The sequence below is a fragment of the Podarcis gaigeae genome (genome assembly GCF_964106915.1).
Source record: "Podarcis gaigeae genome assembly, chromosome: 5".
NCBI classification, from domain to species: domain Eukaryota; kingdom Metazoa; phylum Chordata; class Lepidosauria; order Squamata; family Lacertidae; genus Podarcis; species Podarcis gaigeae.
This window is the reverse complement of record NC_139681.1, coordinates 39,858,496-39,879,472: the sequence shown is the minus strand read 5'-3', so window position 1 is coordinate 39,879,472 and position 20,977 is coordinate 39,858,496. Positions and strand designations below refer to the sequence as shown.

The 20,977-nt window shown below is 41.3% G+C and overlaps 1 protein-coding gene across 2 annotated transcripts in view; it reads left to right on the top strand.

The window, feature by feature from the left end:
* ADGRA1 (adhesion G protein-coupled receptor A1) overlaps positions 1–20,977 on the top strand; it is a 313,190-nt gene that overhangs the window by 232,368 nt on the left and 59,845 nt on the right. The window contains exons 1-3 of one of the 2 annotated variants that reach the window (XM_083741000.1): positions 7,573–7,608; positions 7,865–8,072; positions 9,062–9,270. In XM_083741000.1, coding sequence (XP_083597126.1) covers positions 7,588–7,608; positions 7,865–8,072; positions 9,062–9,270 — 438 coding nt within the window. In that variant the 5' untranslated portion in view covers positions 7,573–7,587. Of the gene's footprint in view, positions 1–7,572; positions 7,609–7,864; positions 8,073–9,061; positions 9,271–20,977 lie in introns of those variants that run through there. The other variant, XM_083740999.1, reaches the window with a different exon arrangement.

The following is a 20,977-nucleotide window of genomic DNA, read 5'->3' as shown; positions in this document are numbered from 1 at the left end:
AGGCCAGGCCACACCCACCTGCTTGACAATTGTCATGGGCCAGGAGTCAACCTTCCCTACTGAACAGCAGTCTGAAGGGAGGGAAAATGGACTGACTCCACCTGCAGCTGGTTGGCCTTTGAGGACAATGGAGGAGAAGGCATGGATGAGAACCAGTTGGCTTCAGCTTTCTTAAACAGGGCCTTTTGTCAGCAGTCAGATGCTGGGAACAACACCTGTGGTTACTGGCCCTACCTTGCTGCTCCCCATCTGGACCCTTGGCTTTGTGATTGCTTGGTTTCCTTGACCCCTGGAACATTGAACTACATGGACAGCTGTTTGCCCAACCCTCAGAACACTCTAGACTTCTCATGTGGACTTGGCTTACCAGCAAACATATCTCAGAGACTCCTATCTTCTGTTTGTTTGGCCTCCCATCCCACACAGCTCTGCACTTGGTTGCTCAGCAACGGGGCTTAGGATAGGGCTATGACAACAATCACCTGGTGGTTCCTGCTTGCATAGAGCTTTGCAAAGCACTTTGAAGACCTAACAAACAATTGATCATCAGGACTTGGAAAACACCTGAGTGCAGTGGCCTTGTCTACCTGTCAAACTTGGCCCATGTGAAGAGAAGGCTCCAGCTTGATCCATTTCCTCACCTCTGACATACAGGCAGGGGTCCTGCTTCTGACAACCTGTGTGCTGCCAGAGGCTTGCTGTAAAAACATTTGAAAATCGATAGCACCTTTCCTGCAACCATGACCTAGCCACCTGGATGTGTGGCAATGGCAACAGACCAGGAGGTAGGTTGGCACATGCCTAGTAGCCTCGAGGCCCCTTATAGGACCACTTGCTTGGGTGAGAGAGTGGGTATTTCACCTAACTCATCTCTCGACGACAGCTCCTGCGGCAGCTCCTGTCCCAGCACCAGGTATAGGATTCAACATCAATTGTGACAAGGGGGGAGTGGTAACAATACTAAAAGAGGATTGCTCATTCTATATCTAAACCCCAGGATTGTTTTCTTCCTGGACCCATCAGCTTGTGACTGTGACCATAGCATTGGACTTCTTAGTGCTCTAACTGTAACACAATGAAAAGCAGAATCACCAGAGACACAGTAACCTAGACTCTGGAGGTCCACCCATGTATAGACAATGAGTAGACCAGAGAGAAGACATTTTTCCTGTCGACTGACAGGCTGACATTCCCTTCCCTCTTAATAAGCTCTTCCGAATTGGCTGAGTGTGTTGGGAGCAGGGATGCTAGCCAGCATTACAGCAGGGTAAAACCAGTCACTACTGGCTGGCTTCTGGTACACCTACACCCCAGCAGTTACAAAGGGGGTTCCTACACCAGTAGAAGTAGGAAACAAGTTTTAGCCAGATTTCTCTCTCTCTTGACTTCACTGGTAAGACAGGATTTTTCATAAAATTGCATGGGTGCCCCTCTGGATATCAGCCAAACTGTGGACTTAAGGGTGGCAGCAGACAGAGCATCTCAGCCAGGTTCTATGCAAGAAGGAAGAACACCGGATGACAAGGGGGCAAGTTATGGCCTCAACAGCAGCATATCATCATGTCTCTCTGTGTTTCTTAGACCAGAAAGGATGACTAAACATATTAAAATTAGATAAATCCTCATTCCTAGACAAATTACATAAACCTCTTTTCTTGAAAGAAGGAAGAGGATGAATGTGTTGAAGAAAATGAATGAATGGCTCGATTCTATATTATCTTATGAGGAAGGGCTGCTGAGATAGAGAAGAGTGAATGAACTGATAATGCTGTTGATGAAATGACTTGGTGGCATGCAATATGAGCTATGAATGTACCATTAAGAAAGGACAGGAAGGCTTAGAGCCAGATATGACCCTCCCTTGAAATCTCTGGGCAGGTACCATCTGTATAGCTCTCTAACGCTTCAGAAGATTAGAGATAAATTTCTGCCAAACATCACAGGTTTTCACTCCTCAGCAATATTTCTATGAATTCACCACTTCAACATATTTTAAAATTTATGATCAAAAGTCTGTAGAGCTACAGAGAGAAAGCAAATAAGGGTATACCTTTCTTGCTGATTAGCTGTCTGAAAGCTTATATAAGCTCATCAGTAGGAGCTGTTCAAATATGAAGGCTCCGTTAGCTTATTCTTGGTGTGCTTCTCATTTATGTATTAAGATTAATGAAGCATGTACTACACAAGGCCAGAGAATTTGTTTCTTCCATAATCTAGGTATGCCCCAATACGAAAATATTTTAACAGCCTTGAAGATCAGCATGTTTCTTTAACAGGGATGTTTCCCCGACAGAGAAAGTTTTAATTAGATTTTGGACAGGTTCAAATGCGCTGCTTTTCTTTCAGCTAGAAACCTTTCTTAATTGTGGTCTGTACTATACTAGAGTTTTCATATTCCCTGTGCCCTATGGTCTAGTCTAATCTGAATCTGAATTCAGTATCCATTCTGCCCAACTGGACTACTTGACGCTAGTAACTCGACTAATAACTTCAAATGATTTATACTTCTAAAACATGCTAGCAGATTACCACTTCCCACCCTCAGGAACTATGAAAGAGTATATTTTAATTGCCGGTAATACTGTTACCCTATGTCTGATGGTGACAGAAATAACAATTTATATAGTTTTTTTAGACTATTGTCAAAGCATTTAATATACATTTGGCAGATGGGGTTTGTCAACATGGGAAGGTAGCCCATCTAGGAGAAGGAAAATTCTGATCCTAATCCTCTGCTGCCTTGCGGGATATCTTTGGGTGAAGAAAAGGCTAAGGAGTAAACCCTACACAAATCCGGAGTGGAGTTCCTAAGATGGTTGGACGATGCCTTGTACACCTCCTTCTGGCATCTCCTGCAGCTAAGCTGGTGCTGTGATTTTCTTTGAACCACACCAACAAGGCCAAAAGATGGGTCTTATCTGGGCACCCTAGGTCCTCCATACACATTGCCTGGGCTTCGTGCCCCGGAGATGTCATTTCACTGCTGCTAATGCGGCAGTTTGACTTCATCCCCGGAAGCGCACTCCATTGTCTCTTGAGATGGACAGGTGCCAGCAACGACAGGACTCATGCAGATGTAATGGGTTTACTACCACATGTGTGAGCCTTGGCCTCAGACCCTCCCCTTCCTCTCCCTGTATGTTGTCACAAGGATGAAGTCAGAATCCATTTTCTTGAAACTTGGGAGACTCTGGTTCCAAAATAAGCTGGGATCTGAAACCTTGGTTTGATCCTGGCTCATTCTAACTAATTGCATTTTAAAGAGAGTTTGACAAGTTTAAATAAAATTGTTCTGTTTGTTTAAAATTGGAAGCAAAAACTTCCACTCTCCTCTTCACAGCTGTGCAAGAGGAGGCGGGAGCAGCGAAGAAATACATAACCCTGAAGCTTTTACACATAGCAGGAAACAATGGCTTCTCCTTACAGCCAAACTACCCCTTCATTACAACTCAAGCAGGAATTCTTAACTGAGTTTGTTAACCACTATACTATAAGCTCTGATAAGTTCCATATGAATCAGTGGGATCCTGTAATGGTTATAGGGGTTGCTCGTGCATAAGTTGCCACCACTCCTGGCTAGGTTGCCTGGTTAAACCTTTTCTGTCTGTACAGCCCTTCACTTCGTGGCTGTTTCAGTCACTAGCAGAATCCGTCAGTGGGCGTTTCTTGAACCTCTTCCAACAAAGAAGTTCTTTGACGCCAAGTCTCCGCCTACTCTCCCTGCGCGGAAGTCTTCTGCGCAGGGAGGATGTGGGCAGTGGAGGACCCGTGCTCTCCCCGCTGGTCTCTGGCGAGGAGTCAAGGAGCCCCCTCGCTGATTCCCCCATCTGCCCCCCTTTATCCCTGGTGTTACACTGATTTCCTTCCCCAGCCGATGAGCTGCCTCTCTCCCTGCTGGGCCCTTCTCCAGCATCGCTTGGGAGCCTTGCCTCCGCCTCTGGCTCCGATGGCAGTTCCCTGACAGATCCTTACATGGATTACAATCAAAGTTTTGTTCTTCAGTTTGCAGCGCTGCATTCCCTAATATATTATTCCTGAATTTTTTTTTTATAATGTTCTCACATTTTCAAGATTACTAGGAATTCCCCATCTATACATCTGGATACCTCTTTTTTCCCTTTTAAACCTATATTTTAAAGAGTTCCCTTGTGTGTGTCTACTGGGCTACTTTACAGAAGCTGATATTGAATTGTTAATGTTAGGGGTGCTTGGTTTGGTGTGTAGGGTGCTGTTTGCAACAAGAGTTATCTCAGAAAGTCTTACTGGTGACAGAATATGGAATTTTGGATTAAGGTTTTGTCATAATTCAGAGAAAGTCTGCCTAGATCCTTCTGTGTTCAGTGCAATCTTGGGAGTAAGGCCATTGAACTCAGTGGGTTTTTTTTCTGGATAAGCATGTACAGGATTACAGTATAAATGTGTTACATGAGCATTGTTTTGAATGGAACTGCAATCCAGCAAAAAATTAGCTCCTGCTTAATCATTTTGTTAAAAGGAATGCATAGGTAAATATTATGTCTATTGATTTTTTTATTATTTTTTAAGAGATTTAAGGATTTCTGGTGTTTTCAGGATTGGACTAACTGTGCTGTAATAGCTTGCTAATTGGCCTAAGCATTGAGCATCATGTGTGCAGTATTTTTCTGAATGTAAACCCAGACTATTTAAAAAAAAAAAATTGTTGAATGAATATTACTAATATCCTGACAACTTGAAGTGGGGTACATGCTTGTAATAATGATTCATTCGAGCCATAATTTTCAAAATTTATGTCTCCTCTGTTAGTTATGCAAGATTTCTTTACAATATCTGAAAGAAAGTCGCAGCAAATGTTAGGGTGTTTTTGATCAATAACATGCAGTGTGGAATTGATACTAAATACATCGCAAACTGCAAGGTGTCCCTGTTGTCTCAGTGCCAGCAGCAGAATCTCCTTTTCTAGCAGAGATGTAACAACCTATGTTTACAAGTTTTCTTTTCTCACCTGCTGTATGCTTCTTCTTCATGCTTCCTTCAAAATATAAAAAAATGACTTTTCAACAACATTCTATTAGGGCAGCAAATGTGGGTTTAAAGCGGCTAGGCAGTTCACTAGGCAAAACCTCCAGCAGCCACTGGAGGAGGGAAATTCCAGCTCATAACTTTATAAGTTGGCAGTAGAGATGGCAGTAGAGACAGGAGATGCTGAAACCAGCAACATGCAATCCCATGGTTGCCAACAGGGTTTTCTCAGCGCAAAATGCTTCAGTTTCTCCACATTTTAGAGTGGGGTGGGGAATCAGGGACCAAAGGCCACCCTCCAGACCTCCCTATGTGGTCACACCTCTTTCTGGACCACACCCTTCTCCCCTGACCTTACCAGCCCTGCTCTGTAGCTTTTGTGTTCTTCTGCCTGGCTGGGATTGAAAACAGAAAGATGGGTGTGTGGATGTATAGTAATCTCATACTTTTGTGTGGTTAGATTGTAGCCTACTGTACAAAGGAACGAGTCACATCCCCCCACTTTCACTGCTAACCTTGCCCACCGCCACTAGCAATGCTGCCCTCAGAAAGTTGTCCATTGGGGATTTGTGGCCCTCAGACTGAAAAATGGTTTCTCATCCCTGCTTCAGAGCAACTGGTTGTCTTTATCCTTACAAAAGCTATTGTAAAATGCTTGGTGGGATACTTTCAAAATCTCCAAGCAGATGAGCCCCAAGTCCTATTGCTTGGTGGTGAATGCAGCTAATCACTTACCAAACAATAACTTGCTGTGGTGTGCATGTAACCAATGGATAAGTCAGTTGCTGATCAGTCATCTTCTACAGACAATATAGTAACACCTGATGCCTCCCTGCTTTCTTAGATTGTGTTTACAAACCTGATCTGCAATCTGCCCATTAAAATGGTTATATGCATACTATGGAAATTTACCATCTTGTAAACCGCGGAGCCTAGGGCTTGCCGATCAAAAGGTTGGCGGTTCGAATCCCCGCGACGGGGTGAGCTCCCATTGCTCGGTCCCTGCTCCTGCGAACCTAGCAGTTCAAAAGCACGTCAAAGTGCAAGTAGATAAATAGGTACCGCTCCGGTGGGAAGGTAAATGGTTTTCTGTGTGCTGCTCTGGTCCGCCAGAAGTGGCTTAATCATGCTGCCCACATGACCTGGAAGCTGTACACCGGCTTCCTTGGCCAATAAAGCGAGATGAGCACTGCAACCCCAGAGTCAGCCACAACTGGACCTAATGGTCAGGGGTCCCTTTACCTTTACCTAAACAACCCATCATCTGTTTCATCCATCAATAAGATTTTCAATAGACACAACAGAGCACTGGAGGAAACTCTAAGACATTTTGGCATTTACTGGGGGGGGGGGGCAAATGGAACCTTCCATGATGGCAAAGATATAGTAACAGATTTAATAATTGACTATTTGCTGTTTCTTAATTGTGACCCCCCTGCAAACCCAACCATATAAGCTGAGCTGTGTCATCCTACCTAATAGTAAGGACTGGCCCTAGAGAAGCCTGAACTTACGTTTAAAAAACCAACTCAACTGCGTAGTAAGGCAGGGCAGTAATACCATTGCCCCCTTGGCTCCAAAGGAATAGTTGGTGCCAATGCCCTTTGAATAATACCCTCCCCCAAATAACTCAAACCTTGGCCTGCCACCTCCTCCTCATGATAGTAATAACTCATGTGCCCTTTTCAGCATGCAGCTTTGTCTGTCTTTGCATGCTTGTCCGTCACATGCCAATTTATTACAGTCAAATACAAATACTCTAGCATCGTCATGTATGATGGTGAAGCTTCTTTTCAGTCCTTGTTTTCAAAGATGCTGCTTCTAAGAAAGTGTGGGGCAATAAATGTTAATGAGATGCCATAGAAACATGTATCTTGCTTCTGGGGAGATGAAAATTACTCAGTCTTCATGCTGCTGTGTTTTTAGAGAGAGAGAGAGAGAGAGAGAGAGAGAGAGAGAGAGAGAGAGAGAGAGAATAACAAAATACAGGAGTTTGTAAATCAGAGGGCAGCCCCTTATTTTGTCTCTCCCCTCCTTTTGTTTTGCACCCCTCCCCCTCCCCATTCATGCCTCTGGGCTTAATGATGACAAGGTCACCAGTTGTATAAGGGAAAGAGGAGTTAAGTAGAAGCAGAACCAGCTCAGTAATGTAATGGCAAATGTATGTACATTTTGTTTCAGTAACCTAAAAACATGTAAATAGTCACAACTCTGTCCCATTCTCATGGTCTGACAGCCTCAATATATTCCCTGCCTCCTCCTTCAAGCACATTAGTGGTGTGTGTGTGTGTGTGTGTGTGTGTGTGTGTGTGTGTGTATTTCCACATTTCCTGCAACAGTGAGATGAGTGATTTTCTTTAAGGATGAAATCATGGTCTGAGTAAGGAATAAGAAACCGACTGCATTGCATACTTCAGTGTTTAGAGTCACCCTCTGATGCAATTCTTTGTATTAATAAAACACATTTCAGTCCCCTTTAATTACCCTTTCAGAGAGATATGTTTTAATGTAAGTTGTCTGATTCTGTTTTAAGTGAAGGAGAAAACCTGGTAGAGGTTGTCTCTTTAAATCAGATCTGCAGTGTTGATGGACCCTCTAGCAGGCATGGTAAGAACCATTCTCACCTCTGCAGCAGGGAGCTTGACCATACAGACTCGCACATTCAATCAAAACGTTTTCTGTTTTAATATGCACTGTACCAATCCTATTCCCATGGTTACAGCTCCTGCTCCTTTGGTTGCTTCTAGTATGTTGGAAAAGAAGAGAGGCAGCGTACATTTCTCGTACAGGAGTTTAAAACATAATGAAAGCAGCCCTGTTGTGATTTGCATTTTAAATTTTCTTTTTTCCTCTCATTGTACAGGATGCCGTGGCTATAGCTTCAGCTCATTTGCCACGGTCTGTCCTCTCTTCGTCTTCAGCCTTGCAATCTGTTGATAACTCCTCTTGCAAGCTACAGTTTATTGCCTTTCGGAATGGAAAACTCTTCCCGAGCACTGCAAACTCATCTAACCTTGCAGATTATGGGAAGCACAGGACCGTTGGCACGCCAGTTGTCTTCATTAAAATAGGTAAGTGTGATGTGCTGCTTCTTTAATCTGAGAGCTAGGCTATACATTAGAGTATATAGAAGAATGGTGCAGTGAAGTACGCAGGTCTGCTGATGGGAGAATTGCCTGTGCTTTAACGCAAGTATGTGGGTTTATTCCTACCTGTCAGGCTTTATTCAAATAAACTTGCACATTGCCGAAGCACTGTAGCTGTAAAGACATGATTCTCCTTTCTTAGAACTATTATTTATGTTGCTTATTGAAGTTTATAAGTAAAGTAAAGATGGCATGAAGGGTGGGAGGGAGGGATGTTGCTTTTTAATCTTGACCATGACTATTGAAATGCAAATCCTGGAGATTAACAATTTAAGATTAATAATCTGTGGGACAGTGGAGAGAGGGGGGGGGGAGAGAGAGAGAGAGTCCTGTTGCTTACATAGTCATAGTCATCAGTGTAGTTTTTGATAGCATAAATCTAAAACAGGTGATTTTAAAGGTGAAAATAATAGGTTAAATATTTTCCTTAGATGAAATATTCAACCCATGCAGTTCTAACCTTTTATTTGATCCTGAACTGTGTTCCGATTTCTTTTCACATTTTAAGAGGTTTTGATTTCAGCTTTGTACTAAAAAAGATGCCTTAACTGTTAACCGTAGCAAAAAAAAATAATTTTAAAAAAAGTGGAGTACCCCCCCCTTTTTTTACTTGAAGCAATGGTCCAACTTCATTTTAATTCATGGTATTTCTGTAGTAAATCTAGTTTTACGAACCATTACCATATCATCTGAAAAACAATGGACTTAAATGACAGTTATAGGTAATATTAACTATTCCAAACTTTTTATAGATGACCAGAACCTCTTTTAGGGGGATCGATGGGGGGGCGGAATTTTTGCTATTGGTTTTTCTGGTGTGTGTGTGTTCAAAATTTTAAGAACCTCTGTCTGGAGCTTGTAGCAATAAAGCATTTTCCACTTCATTGCTCTAATTCAGTTTGTTCCTTTTGCAGATGGGTGCAGTATCGGAAACCTCACCAGTCCTCTTACTATAGCATTGAAGCACTTTACACAGGGTATAAACCCCATTGCAGTCTTTTGGGATTTTGACCTTCTAGATGGACATGGAGGCTGGTGGGGAGAAGGGTGCTACATAATCAGCTCTACAGGCAACATCACTACCCTTCATAGTACTCACTTTGGTAACTTTGCAGTGCTAATGGTGAGTATATTACTTCGCAAATGTGTGTGCCTATGTCTGTCTGTCTTCTTACGTGGTACCTGGTTAATTATTTTTTGCATTCAGTTGAATATGAGATTGTTTTGAAGAAAGTAAGTTAACTACGAGTGAAAAGAGCAAAGCCATATTGCCTAATTACAGGCCTTGCCGCAAATGACTTTTAATGGAATACTGAAAAAAATCAAAGTTCCATCAAGACACTATTGGTGGTGGGGGAGTAAACAAATAAATGGGCTGACTGCATATATATATATATATATATATATATATATATATATATATATATCTTCTAGGCCCTTTACATCTCCAAAGGAGATGACTACCCTTGTTAATGTCCAGCATTATGTTGATCATGCTAATTAGTTGCTGGCATGCTGCAATATTGAATCACTTAATAAATGGGAAAGAATAGATTGCCTGCTTCTCTAAACAGGGCTGCTGTAGCCCTGGCTGGCTGCTCTTGAAATTCACGTCTGTGTGCTGATGACAGCATTCTTTTTACTAAATGGCTGTTTGTAAAGAAAAAAATATATTTCTGTGCAGTGCTAGCACACAAGGCTGCTGAGGGTTGTCCTCAGTCACACTTGAGTTCACAATGCAGTTATTTAAGAATTACCTTAACCCGAAAGTTACCATGACTGATACGAAAGGCACACTAAATAAAATATCGCATCAAACAAAGAAATAAACATGAAACAGTGACAGATGCAGCTGAAGAAAACCACATTAGGGAATATTTCCTACAGCGTTCAGAAGGACCCACTTGACATTTTGTAAGAGGCAGTCCTCATGACTGCACACCATGCTATTGAATCTAGCCTTAATTTTGGTGCATACTTGCATAGAGAAGGTGCTGCCTGTGAACGTTACTGAAAGGTTTATAGTTGAGTAAATAATGCACTGTGTGTGTAATGTGTAAAGGGCAGCAAACACAGACGACAGGAATTGGGAGGACGTGTGTAGAGAATACCAATCTGCTGCTGTCAGATGAAGCGCAGATGTCAACCAATCATGGCTCAAGGCTGTGACAAGGAGTCCTTAAATTCAAATGTTATTGTCTATTTTATTAAATGGAATGCCTTCAGTGTTATGTGATCCGTTTCTTTTCAGCCACTGCAGAATACTTCAGAATCCATCTGAAGATCAAATGCTCTCAATTAATATAGAACTTTTTTATTTTATTTTTGGCAAATAAAGTTATATTCAAACACTTAGCTGTTCATTCGATAATTCTGCCCTGGTTCCCAAGATTCTTTTCCCCAAAACCACCTGTTGTTGCTGCAGGTACCACACCCATTTGGGCTTACCTAGAACTGAGTCAATTCTAAGTGGTGAACTTAAAAACTTTGAATGGGAATGGGAGAAACTCTGTTTTTTCTGGTCTTCTTTACAAATACCATGGGTATATTTTTAGATGACTGCATACATTTTAACTCTAAGTTCATGTAATCTGACGTGTGCAGTATTATGCATTCTGTTGCCTTTAGTGGGTCTTAACATAACGACTGAGATTGGTTACAAGATTGAAATTTCATTATATACCATGTTTTTACTTAAAACTCTTAGTATGTCAAAAACAGCATAACATTTTGTTCACCCAGTCCTGCTCTTGAAGTATGTGTATGTAGAAGCAATGTATGTAGAAGAAATATGCCTCCTCCATAACTCTGAAAACAAGCCAATTTTCATCGTCATATTGAGAATGATTTCTTGGAGCTTCTAAAATTATCAGTGAAAATCTCTAACAACCACTATGTCATTTGAAATCGTTCATCTGCAATAGGACATCTTGGGTTATTAAAGTTAAAGGTTTGACATGAATATGGGTGAAGAATACCTAGATACTCGGCGAAGGATGTCTGTTATCAGTGGCATCTCTTATTGTGATAATTGATGGTTTTTCTGTAGCCCAAGTAACAGTTACATGTTCTCTAATACCAGCAAGAAAGTAATATAGACATGCCAAATAAATATGAACTCCTATTGTGGGTGGAATATTGGAATTGATCTAGATATATCATGGTTTTAATACTAATCACTGCATGGCCTTCAGCCTATCATTCTCTTTTGGCCTAATCTACCTCACAGTGTTGTGGAATAGTTTAGGTTGTTTCCAGACAGGAGTGTACTTTGAAAACAGGTCATTGAGATAGCAAAAATGGATCTTTGGCAACAGATGTTGGGGGTTTTAAGAATTTTTTCCCCCTTACTGGATTTTCCCTGGAAAAAGTAAATCTGGATTAATGGCGGAGGTGGGGGAAATTCAGGTGGGCGTTTTGATGCCAGTGATGTCATGTGGATGTTGCAAAATCTTGCATGCATGAGAAGCACCAATCCGTCAGTTAACACCCATCTGGAAGCACCCTTAAGTGAGATAATTCTGCAAATACATAGTATGTGAGTGTGTTGAAGAAATAATCCACCAGGAAAGCTACCTACTGCAAACTCCATTGAAATGATGTGAGCAGTGCCTATGGTTTGTTGTTCCCTGGGATATATAGATTAATTCTGGTGTTCCTTTTTTAAAAAGAAAAAACTATTGTGGAGTTCTAAATTACATGGAAACATAAAAACCCCCACCAAACCTTAATGGCGTATTATTGTGCTGAGGCTTAGCTGCAGTAAGACAAAGTGTGTTAGTAAGGCAATAGTGATTGTGAACGTTGTTTGCATAGCTGCAAGGATAATGTAAATCCTGCTGTGTAACAGCATAAAGCGTAGGCCTAAATTAGCCCATCTCTTTGTTAAACTGTTAGAGCAATGACACTATGGTCAGATTAATTATTACAGTTTGGTTTTGTGTTAGAGTTGTTTGTTGTGAAGCAAATATCCATGTGTCTCTATAGGCTGGCCCCTCCTCTGTTCAAGCAAGTGGAAAGGTTTTGATGTTGCTCAATTGTTTAAAGTGTTGGTGCAGTCAAGATAGAAAGGAATATATCAGCATAATATATCCATTTTTTTGCGTTTCATTCAATATTTCCCAATATTTACATTCTTTTTATTAACAGTTGTATCTAAACGTTTGCATACTTTCTGGAAAATGTAATAAAAAAATAATGGTCTCAGGTGGAAGAGGGTGGAAAGATTACAGAAATATTGTCAAGTGTGATGGGGTCAAGCCAGAAATTCAGTAGATCCAGCATTAGTTCCCAGTACAACTTGGCTGCTGATTAAGGGAGGAAACTGAAGGCAATTCCATCCAAGAGATTTGTATCACAGCCCATAATCCTCCTAATCTAGGAAATTAGGTGGCACCAGAGTATCATTCTGCTGCCACTGACTGTTATTAAGCTATCTGACATCTGCTGACTTCCGACAGTTAGAGATGTTTCTGACTGTGGTAGGGTTCTTGGTCCTTACTCTACACCGTCAGACACTACGGGCCCCTGCCTCAAATTGCTTGTCTCATCTGCCCTTGGGCCTGAGTACCCGACACACATTTCAAGAGGAAGAAGTGCTTGGCAGGGATGGATTTGGCACAGTGAATCACATGTGATTGTAGGAAATTGTTCCCTGTTGGTAGGCTGCCAGGGTCCTTGTGGCAGATGCTAAGAGCATTGCAGAATAAGAGGTGATTGTCTTTAGGAGTGGAACCAACTGGAAAGTCAATGATAAGAATTAAATCCTATTAATTGTGCTCCCTAAGTCGTTTGGGAGCAACAGGATCGTATAATATTTAACGTAATTCCCAGATCTATAAAAATCAAGATTTTATATACTAAGTTTAGAATAATAAAAAGAAGCATTAGATTTCTGCCCAGAAATATATGTTTAGAATCAGAGCCATACAAAAACCCTCTTCATACATTCTGCTAGGGCTCATCCACATGCCTCGGAAGCATGGGTCCAAATGGTTTTCTGCTTGACCCGCACTTTTTAAATCTGGGTTTGAGCAGACTCCTTTCCAAGGGAAAACACATTCTTTAGTGATAGATCAGAACAAATGGGGAAAACTTGAATTGCCACTGGGTCTGATTGGGCTCTAAAGAGCGGTTTCCCCCAGAGAAAAGGAGTGGGACAAGAGGAAGTGTGGCTAAGTCCTTAATTTGTGCAATTGTGCACTGGCAAGCCATTCCCCCCCCCCTCTGGTGCACCCCTTTCTCATCCCCAAAGGGAACCTCCATAAACGCAGGAGGTTCCTTACTCCAGAACTTCGGAGGACTGTTCACGGACGACTGTAAAGAATGGGAAGTGATGCACAGGAGGCAGCAGGGCTTCCCAGTATGTATGTCTCCACCTGTCCTCGTGTGCTGACAGTCACGCAAGGAAACAGAAAGGCTGAAGACATGCACTAAAGAGATTTGGAGGCAAGTTACAAAGTGGGATTACAAATATAAATACTTTTCAGATATGCAGATGTGTATTAATTACTGTTCTGGGGAAGGCATAAAACAAATTGAAGGAAAAAATGAATATGTCAGACAATGAGAAGATACAGGGAGTAGTAGTGAAATAAGAATAAGAATAATGGGACAAGTTAGTATTTCTCTTCCCATTCCAGCATTAGGTCTGCTTTAAAATAAATAAATGCTGCCACTCCTTAATTTTGACGAGAGCTTGGGGGCCAGAAAAAAAAATGCCTGGAGAGTCACATCAGGCCCCCAGACAGAGAGTTAGCCACCCCTGATATCTGGACACTCAATATATTAACAATTAAATGAGCCTATGTATTGGGTATGCCAAATATCAGGTCCTTTTGCCTTTTAAAAAAAGTTTTTACAAATGTAACTGTTTGACCTGTACTGCTAACATGCTTCTAGTTATTATGAGGCATAAAAAATGTAACCACCACAAATGACCTTAGAATACACACTACTTTTTGCAATTAAATCTTGATTCTATCTGAAAATGTGTCTTTAAACTTCTCTAAGATTCCTGTTCCTATCCCAAAATCTGAAATGGTGCTCTGTACATGTACAGTATAGAAGTGTAGATGAGCTGCATCCCTTATACTTCTGTGTCCATATAAGTCAAGTCACGGACATCGAATGCCAATTCATTAGGTAATGTTATGGATCCCTTGTGCCAGATTACATTAACCTCATGCAAAAAATCATTACTATGTAGATTAGGAGCTATAGGCTTGTAAATCTTGTGTCTAGATAGATCAAGTATGCTTCTAGAGATTGATCTACTCTCTTTTTAGACAAAGTTGACCTCATTGGGGTGATTATGGCAATACCTTAGACTAAGCATGCATTTTCAGCTTAGTGAGAGAAGTGAAGTTTCTGTAGAAAAGTCTTATCTGTGGTTGAAACTGAATGTTTGACATTTCTTTAGACTGAATCTGCCCACTGTTACATGAGAAGCCTGATTTCAGATACCCATTGTTTAAAACAGTGATCAACCATTTGTCTTTTTGACATTTCTCCTTTAGAATCATGGCAGTCTGTTCTGGATTTGAAGCCTTGAAAATCCAGAACTTGTAAATTGACATAAAATGTTGGCAAAGCTTTCTCTCTGCTGGTAAAACAAAATCGCTGCCTTATTTCCACAGAAACTTTTGAGCCATTGTTTTGAAATCGCTGCCATGATTTATTGTTTTAGGCTATGGCGGTAGCCCACAAACCAGCTGACTTTAGCATGCTTCCAGAAATTTAATTAAGAGTACAGTCCTGTGCATGTCTCCTCAGTAAGTCCCACTGAGGAAAGGATGTAAAGGATATATGTACGACTCTTTTTAAAGTACTTTTCCAGAAAGTCGTTCAGAGGTTTCAGTCCTTATTACAGTTTCTCAAGCACTGACCCAAGCTTTGTCCCACTTTACTTTCCCCCCAAGTCAATAAAATAAATTTATCATAATCACACATACATTTCTTCCCCATGAAACGTAACATGTTTTTCCTGCCCCCAACTTCCATTTCTTTTGTGGCGATGGACCACCATTCCACCCACTGTAGGATATAGAAAAAGCATTCCTTGCTGAGCTAGGTACAACAGCCTTGTGCTCTTTTGTGATAGGAACGGACTGCATCCATAACTACTTGGAAAGATTCATTAAACCACAGAAGAGTCAGCACCAAGCATGTTACCCCAACTAAATACCTCATCCCAGGCCTCCTCACTCCATCCCATTTTATGAAGTTTGATAGATGGGAAATGTTTTTGGGATGATCTGTGTTTATTCACTGAGCGTTGCCTCCCTTCCAGTGGGGGACAGAGAGCCCATGGGATTTCCCCAAGTAAATCAGTATACTAAAAATGGAAAGATGTTTCTGTAATGACCGAGGATGATATCTGATGTGGCTGTGCTGGCCAAAGGTGGAGCACAAGTCTTTTGCCAGTTTCCCCTAACACTTAAGTTTCCGTTCTCCTGGAGATCTGGTCCTATGGTCTGTGGGGCCCTCTGGAAAAGTGTGGGGTATGGTACAGAGGCCTGCAGCTAGCAGGGACAGTCAGTGGAAATCAGGTACCGTGCTTTCACCACCATTGGACCCAACCTGAAATCTATAGGGCTGCTTTATGTTTTATTAGATGTTTGCCATGCTCAAATGTTATTTCCACCTGTAATTTTATGATTTTATCAAGTAGTAGCAGAAAAGTCCTTTAAAACAAGATGTGTTGTTTTAATAGTATTGTCTTTAACATCTATCCCCCTACAGTTACTTCAATACATTGTACAATCTTAAAAAAAAAATTACCCCATCAAAGAGTTGAACAGGTGTGTATTCCAGAGGAGTAGCCATGTTAGGATGTAGTAGCAAAAAAAAGAGAGAATTGAGCGCTGCCACTTGTGAAAACTGACTAATTTATTGTTGCGTGGATTTTTATGGGCTATCCTCTTGCCTCATCAGACACAGGATCTGACCTCAGTTGCAAATGTCCATAGTGATTTATTCCTCTCCACCTCTCCCCACGCTGTCGCTACATTTCTAGACTCAAGTACCATATTCCCATTACTCAGATGTTTGCTTCTAGGTACCCTTCAAGCTGTCTTCTCCTCCATGACATAAAGATTTATATACAGTTTCTCTGTATTATAGATTTTTCTGTTTGAGACAACTTTTCCCCATGGAAGAGAAATAAAAGCCCTTTATTATTTGAAGCTATTTCATAACCAGTGGCATAGCGTGGGGGGTGCAGGGGGGGCCGGCCGCACCGGCACAACATCTGGGGGGGGCACGCTCGCACTCGAGTGCTAAAATCCACGGGTTAGGGGGCGCAAATTACTTGCCTTGCCCCGGGTGCTGACAACCCACGCTATGCCACTGTTCATAACTACTGGAATAGAATAATTCCCATGGAAAGGATGATGCAATTATTGTTTTCTGCTTTTTTATCTACATAGGCTTTATCCTCGACGTCCTTCTGCATTTTCAGCCATGCTTAGATATTTATTTTTCAGTGTCCCCTCTTCTAAAAATTCAGATATCCATTGCCGGTTACCAATATTTATGTCCTCTATATTCTCCTTTAGGACATAAAATCAGAAAACTGCCTTGTTCAGATGTGATGTACAATTACACTACTTTGCATACTGTGTGGAAAAAATTATCTTTATCTTTTGCTTGCTTTTTCTCTCGGGGGATCACTCAGGGGAGGCTGACAGATCAATAAGATTTAATTATCATTAAAAGGCAGACAAGATTAATTTATCGTGTATCTGTAATGAAATCAGTTTTCTGTGTACAGAACAGAATAAAGGGTATTTTACAATGCCATTAATACGTTGTGGTATTTTAGCTTAAAGTTCCATCGCTTGACAGGTTTACTGTGTCAGATCAGAATTGAGCTAAAGATGAAATTATGACTAGTTTTAAATGAAAATGGCCTTTAAAGGCTCGATTGTTCATGACTCTTCTGTAGGCAGAATGGCTCTACTGAACAAGACATATGGCATTAGCTTTCATAGAGGCACTTGAGCGTAATATGATGAGATGAATCCTGTGATTACATACATACACACAGATAAATGCTCTTGTATGTGTTGAATTGGGCTATCTAAATGAAACACTTCTAAGCAACTCACTATTATTATTTTGTATGTATTTTCCCACTCATATATTTAATGCTGCCATTGTAGCATTAGAACTTCCAGTTGTATTATCCCCTACCCCAAAAGAAAATTGTGTTGTTGGTGTTTTGTTGTATAGCAACATAAAAGGAAGTATTTACCTTGTTACTTCCTAGAATCATGTCATTGGCGCTATACAGTTAGATAAATTTCCGAAGTGAAAATGGCCTGTAAACAGAATTCTAACCAGACTCCATAGCCCATAACAGTGATTACATTAGTGAGAGCTGGAAGCCACTGCTGTTGCTGTTGTTTTTCTTGCCGAGCAATCAACAGTGGCAGGCAGAAGCACTCCTGTTGAACATTAAGGCGGCAGTTCTGCACTGAGCTGCACACGCTTACGTTTCTGGAGGTATAAATAGGTGCAGAATCACAGCATAAATATTCAACAATCCCAAGTGTCATCACAATCAAATGCACTGCTTACAATTAAACTTATGCATAATGCCATCCAAGGGTTTACAGATACCTTGGCCACAGCTAATTCAGAAGTTCTTTACATTAGGCATAACATAACCCTTTCTCTGTGTGGCCTTAGAAATCAAGGCTTAATTCACAAAGGCCAAGGCAGATTGGCTTTGGCATGCGCCAGCCACATACATGCAAGCAAGCAAGCAAGCAAGCAAGCAGAAGGCCTTTCACAGTGTTTACTGCAGAATTTCCATTTCTTATTACAAGAAGTACCAAAAGCACAAGCAAGCTCCCATCTTGTGCTGAGGAAATGGCTAAGCAATTTCTAAAGCAACGAACACACAGCCCAAAATTGAAGAACACGTCAATATATAGGCATGGGTAATACTGTGTTAAATGGATAACAGGGGCTGTCAGTGTGGCACTTATGGGCACACATGTTCCCCCAGACACCTCTATTGGCACCCATGGGAGCCGAAAGCTTGAGAACCCCTGCTCTATCATATCCAGGATTCATTCCACAACTTCAGACCTGTTTTTGTCCTGTTTCATTTAAAATAATACAGGAAAATCTCTCCTCAGAGGAATATGTATGTTATAATATAAACAGAGAGCTTTCCTTTCATTTGAAAGCTCACAAAGTGAGCAAAAGGTATTTCTTATGTCATCTGCAGACAGCAGAACAGCTGGAAATATCTATGAAAAGGCTGTACAGTAGCAAAGAGCAAACGAGGCCTTACTTAAATGCCTCCTGGGTCTTCATAAAGCAGCCCTTGTCAGTACCCACTATGCAAGTGAGAGTTGAACAATTTGACAGAAGCAAAACAAGCAGGTAAGAAGCAGCTGACTTGGGTTGTCATGAGGAGGTACATTAGAACATTTTAGTACTAGGAGAAATTATCTCATGGAAAAAGTACAATGAATATGGAAGAACCCCATGCAGATATTTCCCAGGCATGGATATCAGCCATGTCTCCTTGTGCAAGAGGAAATTGGATTCTTCCTTTGGGACTAGAGTGCTTGTATGTCCTACCTTACAGAAGACAACAGTCTACAGTGGTACCTCGGGTTACATACGCTTCAGGTTACAGACTCCACTAACCCGGAAATAGTACCTCGGGTTAAGAACTTTGCTTCAGGATGAGAACAGAAATCATGCTCTGGCGGCGCGGCGGCAGCAGGAGGCCCCATTAACTAAAGTGGTGCTTCAGGTTAAGAAAAGTTTCAGGTTAAGAATGGACCTCTTGAACGAATTAAGTACTTAACCCGAGGTACCACTGTATTTTGAAGAGATATCTGCTGACATTCCTCAATTTAAAGGTCTTCTCTAATTGAGAGGTGTCCAGTCCAAGTTTGATTTAAGGATGAGAAACCATAGGAATGTAGAGCAGGAGCTTTAAGTTGCCCGTCAGCACTTAGCAGCCCCTGATTATCAGGCTGAACAGGATTGGTGTCTTCCTAGGGTGAGATATATTGTGTTTCTATTTAAATTATAATAATGGTTTCTAAATTTGTGCCTGTGTGTTCTTATGAGTTTGGAGTGTTGGGCTGTATGCTGAGATCCTTCTAATCCCTGGATTCAGCAAGTGTTGAAATATAGGACACCTAATGAGGTGATCACCTAGGTAATGGGCCGTTAAGGGGAACAAAGGAAAGGGCCTCAATGTGAGATGGCAAATTGGTGGGAGCCAGTGAGGCCCATCCCTCAACTTGCAGTAGTTAGAAAGACAAAGCCAGAGTTGAGATCGGAGAGTTGGCAGTGATGTGAGCTACAGGGAAAAGCAGAAAGCTGGAGAGAGAGTCGGAGAGACTGTTGATTTCTGCTTGAATCCAAGGCTGTGGCTATGGGAGAAACAAGACCCTTTTGGGTGTTACTTCTGTGAACCTCTTCATCACAGGGTCAGGTTGCATATATGTGTAAAAAAACCTCACATATCATAAAGACACCACAGTCTCCACTGTGCCTCATTCCAAAGGAGACACAAACCATGAGTAAGCACCTGGACCCCCTGGAATCTTTGCACTGCTCAGAGGTTAGGGTGACATGCAACAGTATATAAATCACTGGATGCAAATTTCATGCATACTGATCTCTTCTTTTGGCCTCTTTTTCTGACAGTGCATAACTGGCTGCTAAATGTGGCATTCAGGTCTGTGGATGGATTACTGGACCAGTTCACTCTTGGTCTTTAGAAAAAAATCCAAGGTGTTTCTAATGAGAAGGAACATTTGCTGGGCTGGGTGAAGGGAGTGGCAGGCTGGTGTTGATTTGTAGCTGACTTTGTTACAATTTCAATGCTTTCAGTTTTTATATTTGATTGATGGGTATTTGAAATGATTGCTTTAAATCTGTTGAAAGCGCAGTATCACTGTCTATTTTATGATTGTACGGTATATGGAACTGTCTTTCTGTTTGTAAGTGGCTTCAAAAATCTTGACAAAAAAAAATTCCTTCCAGTAGCACCTTAAAGACCAACTAAGTCAGTTCTTGGTATGAGCTTTCATGTGCATGCACACTTCTTCAGATACACAAAAATCTTGGTTTGCAGAGGAGGGAACACTGCTGGAATTCTGCTGAATTTCTTTACTTTTGGCTGCGATAAAAATTTAAAATTTATATTTTGATTGCTCATGCACTGGCTGGAATTGGAGTTCTCACGATCACAGAGTGGGTGTACTATGCATACTAAGAATAGAAATGATCATAATGCTACCCTTAGTACCCACTTGACCTTTGACCTACAGATTCTGTAGGTCAAAGGTGGTGAAATTCTCAGACTTTCTGCTCTCTGAATGAGAATCCATAAGCCCCTGACACTGCTTTCATAATTAGCTTCATTTATTTAGGTCTCCTGCTTTATGTCCTTGGATAAAAAACATAGGCCTATCTGCATCACTTTCTCCATTGCAAGATACCAGTTTGCTAATTCATTGAACTAGTCAAGTGGGTTGGCTTACTTTATTGGCAAAAATCTGAACCTGGGTCACATTTACATCATACATTTAAAGCATGCACCACTCATGGCTTTCCTCCAAAGAATCCCAGGAACTGTAATTTGTTAAGGGTCCAGAGATTTGCTGGGGAACCCATCAAAGAGCTAAGATCCCAGCACCCTTACAGTTTCTGGGATTCTTCAGGTGAAGTCATGATTGAAGAGTGCTTTAAATGTATGGCATGGATGCGACCCCACAAACTGGGGGAAAGATATGACTCAACTTTGATTCTGAGCTCTGTCAAAGAATGGCAAGCATTTATTGGGTGGA